This window comes from Erythrolamprus reginae, chromosome 6 (assembly GCF_031021105.1).
Source record: "Erythrolamprus reginae isolate rEryReg1 chromosome 6, rEryReg1.hap1, whole genome shotgun sequence".
Classification (NCBI taxonomy): domain Eukaryota; kingdom Metazoa; phylum Chordata; class Lepidosauria; order Squamata; family Dipsadidae; genus Erythrolamprus; species Erythrolamprus reginae.
In genome coordinates, this window is record NC_091955.1 from 70,139,265 (window position 1) to 70,154,472 (window position 15,208).

Below are 15,208 nucleotides of genomic sequence, written 5' to 3' on the forward strand. Positions count from 1 at the left end.
GCTGCTCAGCAATCAGCGTTGCCAAAGACCAGGATGGATACATCTGAGCATGCCTGAATATCAGATGTATTGAAAGCTCTACAATCTGGATTTTTTTTTAATGAAGAAAAGGGATGCCAGTATGTCTGAAGCTTTGTTTTAGCAAAGCTTGGAATAAAATTCTTCTTCAGCTGCTAACACTCAATAAAATGAAATTAATAAAGAGCTAAACAAAGTCAGAATAGAGAAGCAGTGGCTAATTTTGTGGCAGGAGATTTGAAGTAGTGGTTAATTTCAAATCCTTATAAATTACCATTGCCCTTTTCCCAAACATAGACATTTTAAAATCGCTATACTTTTTGGAAAAGAGGAGCCTCAACATACTATAGTAATTGCTATAGATTTCACGTTACTATAGTCTTACTTTCCCCCTAATTTTTTCTCCATTTATTGTTATTAATTTATCTTTTAATTTGTTTTAGTAACATCTAAGAATATTGCTGTAATAACTGGATGGAGAGAAGATAACACTTTGTTCATACTTCGTTTACATTCATGAAAAATCTTGTTTCATACCATGAACACATGGATTTTCATTCCCAATTCCTCCTCTTCTACGCGCATAGCTCAGTAAAATTAATTAAAACAGACACTTAGAATAGCAATTATAATTACTTAATACAACAACTATTAATGGTTGATACAACTATTAAGGAAGGGAAAAAACTATTTCTCTGGCTTGTAAACCCTTGAGGCTGATTCCTGTGCTTGATAATTCCATCTGGGCCTGAAACAATAGAAAAACGGTATATTTCAATGAGCCAATTTAGATTGGCTTGCTGAATATGAGGTTTATTTATTTTCTTTTTGTTTCAGAGGAATCTTTATTCAGTTTTACAGTTTTTGTGTTTTTTGCTAATTGTCAAAACATCCAGTCTTCTAACGTTTTAGCACTGTTCTTTAAACCTAATCATTAACTGATACAATTTCAAGAATACAATAATTTGCTGCCATGACTATTAGTCTGTGAAGGTCTCTTATATGTTAAATGAGATGAGATTTCTAGGCACTGGATTTTTTACAGTTTGAAGCTTCTTGTTGTTGCATTGGTTATCTTAAATACAGTATTTCTGCCCTGAAATTGCAATAAAATGTTCGGGCATCTGCTTTCTTTTCATAAAGATTGCACTGGTTAATTCTTAAATATAATAGATATAGCATCAAAACAAGATTGTTTCATAAATTCATTCTTCCAGCAACCAGCTGAACTACAAATTAAAAGAAAACAAGTTTTCCTATATTAATGATAAAATAGTTAAAACATGCTGGTTATTCTGCAATATGATTAACTGAACACAGCCCCTTCTTTACAAAAATATGTTTAAGGCAGACCCACTAAAGTTAGTTCTGTGCCAGACTGACAAAACGGGCACATTTGTAATTTTGAGAACTTGTCATAAATATTCTCACAAAATGACTCTTTTGAAAGCTTGCCCATCTTCTAAATGGCTGTCAAGGTAAACATGAGCCAAGTAAATAAGAAAGAAAGTTTACAACTCATACATATATGCACATTTATGTTTATCAGAATAAAAATCTGTCTGTAAGGCACCCATCATTTCTGGCTTCTTACATAATTCCTTTTAAGCCCAGAATTTCTTTTAAGCCCAAATGCATTCTTAAAAAGTTCCTGTGGCTTTGTACAACACTAGTTTCCTATTTAAAAAATAAATGATAGATAGGAAATAATTAAAAGTAGGATCATCATGTAGCTTGCATTGTTGTAGGAAATGTAAGAAAGAAAGAAGATTGGCTTTTATTGAGATAGGATTATGATGTCCCAGGCCTAGGACAAAAATGGCCATATGTAGCTAAATGAAGACTCTTAAAGGTTAAGCATTACAATCTGATGTACAAAATCAGGCAAGAACTATTACAGAGATTTTGGCAAGAAAAAAAGATCATGATGTAGCAGTGAATTTAAAGCCATTAAATTCTAAATTAAGTGAAGGAATTGGCAAAGAAGAGACTGCAGGACAGAAGAGACAGGAAGGAAGATGGTACTTAGATTATCAGAGACATAAAGAACTTGTTTTGGAAAGCTCATTTTAATATGCCTTCCATATATAGAATTCATTTCCTAAATGTTAGCTTGTGTGGGTGTTTGATTTGAATTTATAGCCCTAGAAACCTAATACAAGATTTATTATGGACAATTCCGCTGGGTAACAAATGTTTTCCTCCAATACACATTTTATATTAATTATGGACTAAAGAGATGTATTATCATCTCTATTTTTGATAATCTTGTTCATAAATTGACCTACAAGTACTATGATAGCATAGGCTTTTTCCATTCGATTTCATCAGGTTACGAATAGGATTGCAGAGATAGCAAAATATATGAGGATCGGGGAGTGCTTTCATAATTAAAAGTGACATGGGAGTTGATGCAGTTTGAAACATTTCCTCTGTACCTGTGTTGTGTAGACCACTCCACTTTGTTTAAGGAGAAAGATATCTATAAAGTCAGTTCTTTTTTTCCCCCTGCAGGGTGGATATGCAGCCTACAGATATGCGCAGCCCGCTACTGCAACAGCAGCCACAGCTGCAGCAGCTGCTGCAGCAGCTTACAGTGATGGGTATGTAAGGAAAGGCATGGTTTTCATGTCTCTGGAGAGTATGCCGTTTTAAAAGCACAGTACATTTCCTCATATTCCTCTGTATGTATCCTAGCTGCAAATTTCAAAAGCATGAACTCCAGGTTCATGGCTAGGAAACATTGAGTAAAAAGAGTTGTTACTGTATATGTGTATGTGTTTACAAAAGTGATAGCAATTATGCTATTATGCATCAATATTCAACCTTGTTCTTGTCTGTAAGTAAAGCAGAGTAGATTGCCTTTACAATAGCCATATATAATATCACTTTATAAGGCCTTGGTAAGGCCACATGTGGAATACTGCATTCAGTTTTGGTCGCCATGATGCAGAAAGAATATTGAGACTCTAGGAAAAATGCAGAGAAGAGCGACAAACATGATTAGGGGACTGGAGGCTAAAACATATGAAGAACGGTTGCAGGAACTGGGCATGGCTAGTTCAATGAAAAGAAGGACCAGGGGAGACATGATAGCAGTGTTCCAATATTTCAGGGGTTGCCAAAGAGAAGAAGGAGTCAACCTATTCTCCAAGGCACGTGAGGATAGAACAAGAAGCAATGGGTGGAAACTAAACAAGGAGACAAGTAACTTAGCTAAGGAGAAATTTCCTGACAGTCAGAACAGTTGATCAGTGGAACAGCTTGCCGCTAGAAGTTGTGAATACCCCAACACTGGAAGTTTTTAAGCAGATGTTGGATAACCATTTGCCTGAAGTAGTGTTTCCTGCCTAAGCAGGGGGTTGGACTAGAAGACCTCCAAGTTCCCTTCCAACCCTGTTGTTGTTATTATTATTATTTTATTATGCTACTGGCATTTTTAAGTGAATTTGCGCTGTTTTCAAGCACAGCCAATAACTCACAATCAATTTTTTTCCTGTCCAGTGCCCTGCCCAGGGAAAATGGCTAAAATTATGAGAAATAAATTCATTGAAGATAAGTTACTTTATGCTCCATATTTTGGCATTAATCTATGGTCACACAAATAAGACATCATTGACTTGTACATACAATGGTCTCTGGGAGTTATTGTGTAGCTTAGCATAATTGTTCTCTAGAATCACAGAACATAGAATAATAAAGTTGGAAGGGACTTTGGAGGTCTTCTAGTCCAACCCCCTGCTGAAGCAGGAGACCTTACACGATTTTTGACAGATGGTAGTCTAGTCTCCTTGAAAGCTTCCATTGATGAAGCTCCCAAAACTTCTGAAGGCAAGCTATTCCATTGGTTGATTGCTCTCACCATTACAAAATTTCTCGATTCTAGGTTGCTTCTCTCCTTGGTTAGTTTCCTTTCATTGTTTCTTGTCTTGCCTTTTGGTGCTTTGGCCACTAAGGTAATGAAGGAGGTGAGGTGCCTCAGTGAAGGGGACATGGTGGGTCAGTGGCTAAGACATTGAGCTTGTTGATTAGAAAGGTCGGCAATTCAAATCCCTAGCGCCACATAACGGAATAGGCTCCTGTTACTTGCCCCAGCTTCTGCCAACCTAGCAGTTCAAACACATGTAAAAAATGCAAGTAGAAAATAGGGATCACCTTTGGTGGGAAGGTAACAGCATTCCGTGTGCGTTCAACGTTTAGTCATGCTGCCTACATGACCACAGAGACATCTTCGGACAGTGTTGGCTCTTCGGTTTAGAAACGGAGATGAGCACTTCCCCCTAGAGTCGTGAACGACTAGCACATATGTGCAAGGGGAACCTTTACCTTTTAAGAGAGAACGAAAGCCTGTTTCTACCTTTGGAAAGGCTATACACTGGCTTAGCTACACTTTTGATAACAAGCCTTATATCTAAGGACATATAGGATTCGTAGGTAGGAATGACATAATAAAGCCTTGCATGAAAGTACGGTACATTTTACTTTCATTCTTGTACTGCTCTTTCATCTTCAAATACCTTCCAGTATCATATTTGGTGTTATTGCCACAACAAAGTTATCTGTTATCTGTTATTGAAGCACTTTTTCACATGGAGAGCCTGATCGGTGCCTCATTTTCCTGCAAGAATTACTCACACTAATTTCCCGGTGATGATCAGCTTCAGCTGTCTCAATTTTAATATAAATCATATGTGCTTTTCAATCTACAAAAGATTCTTTTCCAGCATAAAACTCAATGCACATTTGTGATAGGCCAACCTTCCCATGCCCAAGCACCACCACCATAACGTGAAACGTGATTCTTTTAAAATGAAGCTTTTCGTTTCAAAGTAATAAATTACGAGCGCATGGGGTTAGCCCAATGGAATATCGATGCAATAGCTCCTTGAGATTTAAACAAGTCTTTTAGATAGGGAGGGAAAGTAATTAGAGGTGGGGGTGGAGCCAGGAACTTCATAGATTTCCATTTCTTCTGATGAGAAAAGCCTTTATTGAAGTGACTTTTTTTCCTTACTATTCTCTCCCTCACCCTTTTTTTTTTAGTTACGGCAGGGTGTACACAGCAGACCCTTACCATGCTCTTGCCCCTGCAGCTAGTTATGGAGTTGGCGCTGTGGTAAGTGTGGCTTTTTCTCTTCCTTGGTGACTTTTAGGTGACTTTTACCTTTTGTATTTTTACCAAGAAGCACAGGCAGTCCCTTAACGCTCAGCATCGGGTTCCTACCGGAATAGGGTAGTGGTGGTGACGGTGCATTGGTAGCAGAAATGGAGCTGTGTGTGCAGATTTAGCAAAATCTCACGAGAGGATATGCGTGCGTATGAGATTTCGGTGATTTTGGTGATTTTCTGCTTCCACACATGCACAGAAGCAAAAAAAAAATCACTGAAATCTCATACGCCCACATATCTTCTCGCGATATTTGCTTCCTGCACATGCCTAAAAGCCAAATATCGCTCCGATGCAAACACTCCAGATGCCAGTCACCTAGAGCTGCGCACATCAGCACCAGTAGCGGCGATGAGTTGGACCCCCTGCCTGTTAATGTTGCTAACAATCTGCCGTTAAACAATATGGTTCTAAGTAAAAAAAAAAAAACCAACATCAAGTGGCTATGCCACTTATGAAAGGTAGTTCTAGCAGCCGCTGTTGACGTTGTTAACCCCAAGACATCCCTTGACTGTGACTTGCAGCTTCCCCATCCACTTTGTCACAAGCTGTCAGGGAAGGTTGCAAGTTGTAATCACATATGACTTGCAGTGGCTGTACTTGTTCAGCAGTATCTTAAGCTTGAGCAGTCACTGAAAGAATGGTCATTAAATGGGGATCATTTATATTGTCTACATCAGTGATGGCGAACCTATGGCATGGGTGCCACAGGTGGCACGCAGAGCCATGTCTGCTGGCACATGAGCTGTTGCCCTAGCTCAACTCCAATGTCCATGTATGTGCCGACCAGCTGATTTTTGGCTCCCAGAGGCTCTGGCTGGACATTTTTGGCTTCCAGAGAGCCTCCAGGGGGATGAGGGAGTGCGTTTTTACCTCCTCCTAGTTCCAGGGAAGCCTTTAGAGCCTGGGGAGAGCAAAACACTAGCCTACTAGGCCCACCAGAAGTTGAGAAACAGGCCGCTTCCATCCTCCAGAGGGCCTCAAGAGAGCCTCCAGGGGGGCAGGAGAAGCTGTTTTCGCCCTCCCCAGGCATTGAATTATGGGTGTGGGCACTCGGGCATGCATGATAGCACTCACCCACACTCTTTCAGCACCCGAGGAAAAAAAGGTTCACCATCACTGGTCTACAGTATGGGTGGTTGAATAGCCTCAGAAGTTCTGTAATAAAAAATGTATTCTTTATACTGGCTAATTGCTAAACCATACTAGGATGAATAGCAGGACAATAGAAAAGAAAGATAAGGATACGAGAAAGTTAATGCCAACCACCAGTCCCATTGTAAAGGGAATGCTGTGGTCAAATCACCAAATGGGAAGTGAAATCTGGACATTATTAATCCCAAGCTTGGTCTCAAATACAGTCAGAGATTTATTATCGTATTCCAGTCATGTACAATTGGCATTGTAACATCAAAAGGGATAATTTATTCTTTTGTTTGTATCCAGAGCTGTTGTTTTGGTTTCTGTTTTAATGAATTACAAATTAAACTGATGAAACCAATAATTGATTTTAACCTTGGTAATGAGTATACTGATGCTGAAGGACTTGGGAGTTCATTAATCCCATTGATTTGATTAGCAAGCTGAGCAATAAAACTTGACCTGGCTACTTTCCTTTTCCAAGTTAAATATTCTCAAATGTTATCATCTTCATAGAGCACTCTGCCTGCAGATCTCCTGATTTGCATTTTTAAAAATCTTAAGATAACTTGCAGGAGATTCATGTTTTTAAATATGAACAAATTGGCTAGGGAAAAGAACAGTAAAAGAATTGCAGAGCTAGGGACAAAGAGAAATTCAGTTCAAGGAAAACATGGAGAAAATTTGCTAGAAATAATCTAGGATTAATATCCTTGAGCCTGAAGACAAATTTGGCACCAGGCTTCAGGTCAGTTGAAGCCCAAGGAAACATTTTTTAAAGAAAACCTTATACAGTGGTACCTCATCATAGGAACTTAATTGGTTCCAGGAGGAGGTTGAAAAGTTTGTAAGATAAAATAATGTTTCCCATAGGAATCAATGTAAAAGCAAATAATGCGTGCAAATCCTTCAGGAAAATCCCAAACTTTAGAAGGGAGGCGAACAGAGGGCAGGGAGGAGCAGCTAAAGGGGGCGGGTGGAAGAAGCAAGGCTAGGCTAAAGGGTGAGTGGGAAGGAAGAAAAGCAAGGGGGGGCGCCCCTCCCTTTTCTTTCTTCAAAAGACACCGTTTCCTTTGCAAGTAGGTTGTTCTCTGCAAAAATTTTCCTCCCCCAAGTTGCCCCTCCCTCCTCCCTTTTCTTTCTTAAAAAGACACCCTTTCAGTTCCTTTGCAAGCATGTTGTTCTCTGCAAAAATTTTCCTCCCCCAAGCTGCCCCTCCCTCCTCCCTTTTCTTTCTTAAAAAGACACCCTTTCAGTTCCTTTGCAAGCCCGTTGTTCTCTGCAAAAATTTTCCTCCCCCAAGCTGCCCCTCCCTCCTCCCTTTTCTTTCTTAAAAAGACACCCTTTCAGTTCCTTTGCAAGCACGTTGTTCTCTGCAAAAATTTTCCCCCAAGCTGCCCCTCCCTCCTCCCTTTTCTTTCTTCAAAAGACACCCTTTCAGTTCCTTTGCAAGCACGTTGTTCTCTGCAAAAATTTTCCTCCCCCAAGCTGCCCCTCCCTCCTCCCTTTTCTTTCTTAAAAAGACACCCTTTCAGTTCCTTTGCAAGCACGTTGTTCTCTGCAAAAGTTTTCCTACTCCAAGCAGCCCCTCCCTTTTCGTTCTTCAAAAAAGGGGAAAAAAAGAAACCCCTTCATCCCAGCAGCAGCTGCTTGGGTTTGTAAGGTGAAAATAGTTCGGAAGAAGAGGCAAAAAAGTCTTAAACACCGGGTTCGTATCTTGAAAAGTTCGTTAGAAGAGGCGTTCGTAAGATGAGGTACCACTGTATAGCTTTTTAAGTCACATAGGGATTACATGGGAAAATGATCTTATATGCATTGTTATTTTTTTAAAAAAATCTAAATTTTCTCTTTTTTATCCATTTTTACAGGCAAGTTTATACCGAGGTGGCTACAGCCGATTTGCCCCTTACTGAAGTGACATGAGCACCCCCCCTGCAAGTGGGACAGCTCCCTCCCCCCAGTTCATGAGGCCTGGCTATTGCAATATTTACTAGTAGAGGAACTCTATAGCAAGAAGAGGAGGAAAACAAAAGAAAAAAAACAAGAGAAATACTTTTTTATACCTCACTATGTTCTTTAAATATGTATTTTCCTTTCAATTTCTGCCTTTAATTCTTTTGTTCCAAAGATTGTGCATTTTTTAATCTTTTTTTTCCCAATTGTTTGTTTTTAACTGTGGTTAAACATAATGCATTTTGTGTCTCTCTATATATGCATAGTTTATCCTACCAATCACACAAAAAGGAGATAAATAGTGCTAAGGAGGGCTTTTAGGATTCAATATCATGAAAGGTAGTTCAGGAATATGTAGATATTTTTGCTGGGTCTGATGCCCAAAAGCCAGAAATAGTGAGGAAGAGTTCCCACTACTGGGGGGAATGGGGGGAATATTGATTGCCTGCAGCTGGAACCTGCATGCTCCTTGAAAACACAAAGACCCTCCTCTTTTATCACCAGCTGGCACTTATATGGGCTCAGGACTGCTCCAGCAGCATCAAGATTTTTTTATAATTCTCGACAAAAACCGCTCAAAGCTGCCCAAAGACTTCGTCTAATAATGGTTTTAGAGGACAAGGCATGTAACAAATACGTAACTCCTATCTTTAATTCTTATAATCCATTCTACCATGGCTTTACTCCAATCATTCCGTTGCTTTGGTTTTCTTCTCTTCCCACTCTTCCCTCTTTTCTGACGGAATAGCACGTTTGGAACTGTTGAATGAACTGTTGAGCCATGATGGAAATACGTTTTCCCCCCCCTTTAGAAAAACCAAGAGTTTAATTGTAATGATCTGCGTATTCTGAGGTTCTGGACTAGTGATTATGGGAAAAGCTTGCACCAGCTTGCTACTCTGATACTCCACTGTACAAGAGCCTTTTTCACCCTAAGGTAGTTGGCTTTGCTGCAAGTATGTTATTTTTAAAAATTGCATGAAAAGAAAAAAACATTGCATTCAGGACCAGAAAAGTAAGGCAAGCAGTGGGGGTTGGAGAGACTTTTTCTTCCTTTTGTCAAAACACTAATTTGGAAACCATGCTTGCATTAGCATTGGTACCTGGAAATGAACTGTTTTCAAATGTAATATAAAGGCATCATTAATGTTTACTCTGATTTGCAACCAGAGTCTTTTGATGGTTGCCCATCTGAAGACAAACTGCTTAATCGGGTCAATACTGCCAGTTTGGAATTGGAAAAAGCGCTTCAGGAAAACTATTAGGCCTGAAAATTGTCCCATACTGGAATATCTTCCTGGAATCCTCTTTTCTTCTACTACAGTCAGAAGCCTTGTGAATTGATAACGTACGCAATTGGATGACAAGCAAACCAAGGCTCTCAAATATTTTACCACTAATTATAGACATTAGAATAGCATAAAGGATCCTTTTTTATTCTTGTACTCTTCCATTATTATTATTATTATTTTTAACGCCACCTGCTGATGCCCCACAAATTTAACTTAAAAGTCCATCATCTCAGACTTTTGGCCATGATCAAGTGTACCATCTTTTGTAGTATAACTTTAAAGCCATACCCATTACAGAAGCACAATTCAATTTCTTCATCGCACTAAAGTAATATCAGAGGATGTTTCAAATAGAAGCGGGCAGTTGGATAAATGAAAGCCTAATATCCTTTGCTCCACAATGATGTCAAGGAGATTTGAAAACCTTCTATCACATAAGTGCACTGTTCCAGTCATGTACAACTCATGCATCTTTAGTTCCACTGCCATTGTGTTCCCCTGTGGTTTCCCAGAGATTTGTGTGGTTTGCTAAAGAGGAGATCTTAATGAGTCAATTTATCTGAGCAAAGGGGCACTAAACTATTAGACTGTTGGCCACTTATTTTTTAAAGACAAGCTGCTGTAACAAGTTACTAATTTTGTTTTGTACATCCAGCTCAAAATGAGAAGAGAATAGGAATATTACAGCTATCACAAAATTGTGGAAATGAAGGAAGAAAAGATTTTCCAGCTACTTTCATCTCAAGGAGGATATGATTTTACTTTTGCCTGTCAAATAAGACACATCAAAGTTCCACAATGAATTAAAATTGTGGGGAAAAAAGTCTTGTGTGACATAGAAAAAGATACAATCTGCAGAGCTCTAACACAGTTCATGGACTAAATGATTTTTTGTTTTATTTTTTACACAATTGCAAGATTGAATACTGAATCGTGATAAATACTCCAAGTTACGCAATGTTAATTTTTTTCTCACCAAAGGCAAAGGTGGAGTCCTTTTACAGATTATTCCTGGAATGACATTCGTCACCCTGGCTGTCACCTGAGTAATATCACTGGCCCTGCAAGGCATCTTTAGTCAAGAAACGTCTCTAGTCTAATTCCTTAGTTATAAAATGAAAGAACAAATCATTCACCTCTTTGTGAAACACAAATATGTGATAAAATTCACTGTTCCTATAAATACCTTATTGTCTCTTGATTTTTCCAAAGCCTGAACTAACTTTGCAACGAAGCAAAATTTTAGCAAGCTAAATGTTCCCCCCTCTGATTTCTAGAACAGTTGAAACATCTTCGTAGGTGGTAATACAAATTCAAGGCTTGACAAATCCTCTTCCAACCACCTCCATTTACAGATGTCTAGTAGATATATAGCAGGGCACTTCAGCTTTCAAGACCAGATTGGAATGGGTGTGTCTTGTGCTACAAAAGAGTGTGCAGGCAGCCTGGGAAATAGAATGTGCATGTCATTCTCCAGCATGCTAGCATCTGAGGACTCCATTGCAGTGGGGAGTAGGGTGGGGTGGGGTGGAGAAGAGGCTTAGGAGTGTATTGACTGTCTGAACGGGTTTTACAATAGGAAGGCAAAATTGCTAATGGACAAGGTGAATAACCAATGTAACGTGTGTGTTTTTATTCTGATTTTCTCCTGATAATTTCAAACATGATTGTAGTATACGCCAGTATACTTGATTTTTTTTGGTTGTTGTTGTTGCATTGTTGCATAAAACACTATTTGGGTGATGTTATTGTTATTGTCAACCCAACCTTTTCTGCTCCATTTCCTATTAACTCACCCTATTTTAAGGTTTTTATTTACAGTCTAATGAAACTAAATCTCCAATTAACGAGGCAAACTGTCTTCTGGTAGTCAGAGTAAAACTATTAATATTTTTAGGGTGTGCTGTTATCCCTACCTATTTGGTTATATAACCACAAGATTTGGACTGTATCCCTGGCACCTCTTTTGAGAAGCAAATTGTCATAAGCGCTCAATTTGCAGAACTTACTGCCACGAAGGTGGAGAAACAATCTAACACTCTAGTCCTCTGCAGTTATTTAGTTCAGATGATACTTCAAAGCCTTGGACAATTAAAAGCTTCTTGTGAGATTTTCTAGATATATAGAACCTAAACACTGCCTATTAACAAGAATGAAAATTGAGTAACGGCCAGCTCCTTAGCAATAGCAGACTTGCTGCCGCTTTATTTTTTTTCTTAAAGCCGTCCACTGAAGTATTCATTATGACTTGTAGTCTGCCTCATGTCAATTAATTATTGACTTTCTTTAAAGGAAAATCAGAAGCCTCGTACTTGGTTTTTCTCTCTTTTTGGAGCAGAATATTCAAGTGCATTTTGCAGTTGCTTTGAGAAGCAGCTGTGAAGGAATTTAGTCTATATATTCAGTAGAGTGATGTGTCACCGTTTTGGCAGCTCTTTTTGCCTGGAATTCAATAAGTGATAAAGTAATCTTACTGGGTTTTATTTTGGTGTTTTTGTTTCGTTTTTGTTTTGTTTTGAGTTCTGTTTGTAAATACCTGGGGCATGACCCTGGCATGATGACAAAAGTTGAGGCAGAACTGTAGGGCAGTCCCAAGATGACAGAGAGTTTACTGACCACCCAAGCTGACTTGGTAATCCTTGGAGTTTGTCAGAAGAAGATCTAATATGCCCTGACCTGGCTTGGTTCTGTGGTGCAGTGTCTATTGCACTTCTGCCTTGCCAGTTACTTTTGGGACATAGGATGCATTGTAATTAGATGCTCCCCTCTCCTTGGATCATTTCCCAGGATGCCCAGGCTGCTTGACCAGGTTCTGACTCTGGAAAAGTAGTGGCTGCATCCCAGGACTTTGTGGCAATCTCTAACATCCCTATTCCCTCCCCTTCTCCCCCCCCCTGTTCAAGTATCATATTGTACAGTAGCTTTCAAACCATACAGTATTCATTGGGTTACTCTTATTATTATCAAGTAGCTGGAATTGTGAAGGTCAGAGTAGTTAGCTCTTTAGCTTTTATTCTTTTTTTTTTTGTATTATCCATGTGTATAAATTATTGATCATGTTGCTGGCTTTTATAAACTCTAAGCAAGGGAGGTGGAGTCTTTCTTCATCCTTTGCAAATGGTAATGAAGCACTGTTTTTAAATAAAAGAGAAACACCACCTACTGGATTCTGTGTTTTCATTCAAGACTGGGGTGGGTGGGAGGGTGGGTGGATGGAAGGATGGATGGATGGATGGATGGATGGAAGGAAGGATGCATGTTATTGTAATTCTGTTTTATTATGGGAAACAAATTTAATAGATTTAAGATATACAGTAATAGTATGATGGAGAAAACCAGTCCAGCATAGGTGGTTAAGATTCTGTTGTACTCAAAGTCTATGCTAAATAATGAGTTATATAATCCTCCCAAAATTTATTTTGTGTAATGCTTGAAAGTTGTTGTTGTTGTTGTTATTATTATTATTATTACGGTATTATTATTATTATTATTATTATTATTATTATTATTATTATCGTCATTATTATTATCATTATTATTATTTGGTTACTGGATTTTTGAAAGTTAAATGTGAAAAGCAAAGCACTAATTTTTTGCATAGAATTGTACCAAAAGTAGTGTTATTGGCTTTGTATAGAACAATTGATAAATTATGGATTTTTTCTTTCCTGCATTAATAGAAATAGTGTCATATAAAAGTTTAAGACTGTAACTATTACATAGGCAGAAGATAGATCCCACATGCACAGTGTAGGCTCACACGGTTTGCATACCATATTTATTTTATTTATTTATTTATTATTTAGATTTGTATGCCGCCCCTCTCCGCAGACTCGGGGCGGCTCACAAGATATGGCGAATCATAACAAATCCAAATAGCTTTAAAATATTTTTAAAAATTTAAAAGGAACCCCATTTACTAACAAACACACACACAAACATACCATGTATAAATTGAACATGCCCGGGGAAGGTGTCTCAGTTCCCCCATGCCTGACAGCAAAGGTGGGTTTTAAGGAGTTTACGGAAGGCAGGGAGAGTAGGGGCAGTCCTAATCTCTGGGGGGAGTTGGTTCCAGAGAGTCGGGGCCGCCACAGAGAAGGCTCTTCCCCTGGGGCCCGCCAACCGACATTGTTTAGTTGACGGGACCCGGAGAAGGCCCACTCTGTGGGACCTAATCGGTCGCTGGGATTCGTGCGGCAGAAGGCGGTCTCGGAGATATTCTGGTCCAGTGCCATGAAGGGCTTTAAAGGTCATAACCAACACTTTGAATTGTGACCGGAAATTGATCGGCAGCCAATGCAGACTGCGGAGTGATGGTGAAACATGGGCATACCTAGGTAAGCCCATGACTGCTCTCGCAGCTGCATTCTGCATGATCTGAAGTTTCCGAACACTTTTCAAAGGTAGCCCCATGTAGAGAGCATTACAGTAGTCGAACCTCGAGGTGATGAGGGCATGAGTGACTGTGAGCAATGAGTCCCGGTCCAGATAGGGCCACAACTGGTGCACCAGGCGAACCTGGGCAAACGCCCCCCTCGCCACAGCTGAAAGATGGTTCTCTAATGTGAGCTGTGGATCGAGGAGGACGCCCAAGTTGCGGACCCTCTCCGAGGGGGTCAATAATTCCCCCCCCCAGGGTAATGGACGGACAGATGGTATTGTCCTTGGGAGGCAAAACCCACAGCCACTCCGTCTTATCCGGGTTGAGCTTGAGTCTGTTGACACCCATCCAGGCCCCAACAGCCTCCAGACACCGGCACATCACTTCCACTGCTTCGTTCACTGGACATGGGGTGGAGATGTAAAGCTGGGTATCATCAGCGTACTGATGATACCTCACCCCGTGCCCTTGGATGATCTCACCCAGCGGTTTCATGTAGATATTAAATAGCAGGGGGGAGAGGACCGACCCCTGAGGCACCCCACAAGGGAGAGACCTCGGAGTCGACCTCTGACCCCCCACTAACACCGACTGCGACCGACCGGAGAGGTAGGAGGAGAACCACTGAAGAACAGTGCCTCCCACCCCCAACCCCTCCAGCCGGTGCAGAAGGATACCATGGTTGATGGTATCGAAAGCCGCTGAGAGGTCAAGGAGCACCAGGACAGAGGATAAACCCCTGTCCCGGGCCCGCCAGAGATCATCCATCAACGCGACCAAAGCAGTTTCCGTGCTGTAACCGGGCCTGAAACCCGACTGGTGGGGACCTAGATAATCGGCTTCTTCCAAGGACCGTTGGAGCTGGAGTGCCACCACCTTCTCAACAACCTTCCCCATATGGGCGCAATGCTGAAAACCCAGCTTCTGCGCAGAAGCAAAAAACAAGATGGTGGCACCTATGGCACCATCGAGAGCCAGCTCGGGCATGTCCAGCTGGCCATTGCTGCTAGTTCGGCAAATGGTGGGAAATTCCCACTACCGAGTTTATAGAACCAGTCCGAATCGGCAGGAATCCACTCCTGACTCCCAGCATTCACTGACTGGGGAATTCTGAAAGTAAAAGTCCACAAGTCTTAAAGTTGCAAAGTTTGGAGACCCCTGGCCTTTAGGTTGAGGAAAGTTGTGTACAATATTAACATATGTAAACTTTAAGAATATTTGTTGAATTAATTTGTGTTTTTTTTTATTTGGGGC

General features: G+C 40.2%; 1 protein-coding gene across 7 annotated transcripts in view; it reads left to right on the plus strand.

The window, feature by feature from the left end:
• The window catches only part of RBFOX2 (RNA binding fox-1 homolog 2), a 247,223-nt gene extending 234,495 nt beyond the window's left edge, over positions 1-12,728 (plus strand). For all 7 annotated transcript variants that reach the window (XM_070756214.1, XM_070756211.1, XM_070756212.1 and 4 more), the window contains 3 exons: positions 2,533-2,621; positions 5,062-5,134; positions 8,194-12,728. In XM_070756214.1, coding sequence (XP_070612315.1) covers positions 2,533-2,621; positions 5,062-5,134; positions 8,194-8,238 — 207 coding nt within the window. In that variant the 3' untranslated portion in view covers positions 8,239-12,728. The remainder of the gene's footprint in view (positions 1-2,532; positions 2,622-5,061; positions 5,135-8,193) is intronic.
• Positions 12,729-15,208: the final 2,480 nt, after the last annotated feature.